Below are 1,068 nucleotides of genomic sequence, written 5' to 3'. Positions count from 1 at the left end.
CAGAGAACCACAGGCAAAGGTTCAGGATCACACATCCATCTCAAGCAGCCAAGCAGCATCAGCAGGATCCCACGGCCTGGCCATTGACTGGATTGGTGGCCCTGCCTGTGCTGACTATCATGGCATCGTGCTCTCTGGCCTGCACCCTGCCTCAGATCTACATCCAGGGGAACACAAGAGCCTTGAGTCTTCTGGGACAAATGAGGAGAACCTTTCTCCTCACTTTCTCCTGCCTAAAGCACAGACAGGACTTTGGTTTGGCCCAGTTGGAGTTTGATGGCAAGCAGGTCCAGAAGGCTCAGGCCCTCTCTGTCCTCCATGAGATGACCAGGCAGACCTTCAACCTCTTCACATCAGAAGACTCATCAGCTGCCTGGAACCAGAGTCTCCTTGACACCTTCTGCACAGGCCTCCATCAGCAGCTGAATGATCTGCAGGCCTGCCTGACCCAGGAAACAGGAATGGAAGAGCCTGTCCTGATGCATGAGGACTCCAGACTGGCTGTGAGGAAGTACTTCCACAGGATCGCTGTCTACCTGAAGGAGAAGAGCTACAGCCCTTGTGCCTGGGAGGTGGTCAGAGCAGAAATCGTCAGACTCTTCTTTTCATCAGAAAAACTTACCACAAAGATGAAGCACTAAGAAAGGAGTCCAGATTTAACATGGAGATGGTTCTCATCAAGCATATCAAATTTTCACAGTTCTGCCATTTCAAGACTATCTGGAACACAGAAACAGTTTTGAAACAGTTTTGTTTCAATCATAACTATTTTATTTTTGCCCTCTTATCAGGATTACTGACCAATATTGTGTTCCACTCTACAAGAAGTTGCCCTTCCAGTTGTCCTTGTAAAGATACACACATCTATTTATTTGTCTACTTTAATATTTATTTAAACTTTTTATAAGATTTAAATTTTAAGGGGCTGGGGATTTAGCTCAGTGGCATAAGTACCTGTCTTGCAAGTAGGCAGTCGTGAGTTCGATCCCTGGTACCGATAAAAATGAAAAAGACAAAAAAAAAAAAAAAAGATTTAAATTTTATTTGTTCACACAATGTTATGCATAC

At 44.9% G+C, this 1,068-nt stretch overlaps 1 protein-coding gene across 1 annotated transcript; it reads left to right on the top strand.

The window, feature by feature from the left end:
- On the top strand, positions 1-813 carry LOC100734169 (interferon alpha-10-like). The gene has a single exon (XM_003472238.2). The coding sequence runs from the start codon at positions 120-122 to the stop codon at positions 639-641; it is 522 nt and encodes a 173-aa protein (XP_003472286.2). The 5' UTR covers positions 1-119; the 3' UTR covers positions 642-813.
- The last annotated feature ends 255 nt before the right edge of the window (positions 814-1,068 follow it).

This window comes from Cavia porcellus, unplaced genomic scaffold (genome assembly GCF_034190915.1).
Source record: "Cavia porcellus strain 051 isolate PalLab524CR breed Dunkin Hartley unplaced genomic scaffold, mCavPor4.1 scaffold_1, whole genome shotgun sequence".
In the NCBI taxonomy this organism is placed as follows: Eukaryota; Metazoa; Chordata; class Mammalia; order Rodentia; family Caviidae; genus Cavia; species Cavia porcellus.
The sequence above is the reverse complement of the archived record's forward strand: the minus strand, read 5'-3'. Positions and strand labels throughout refer to the sequence as shown.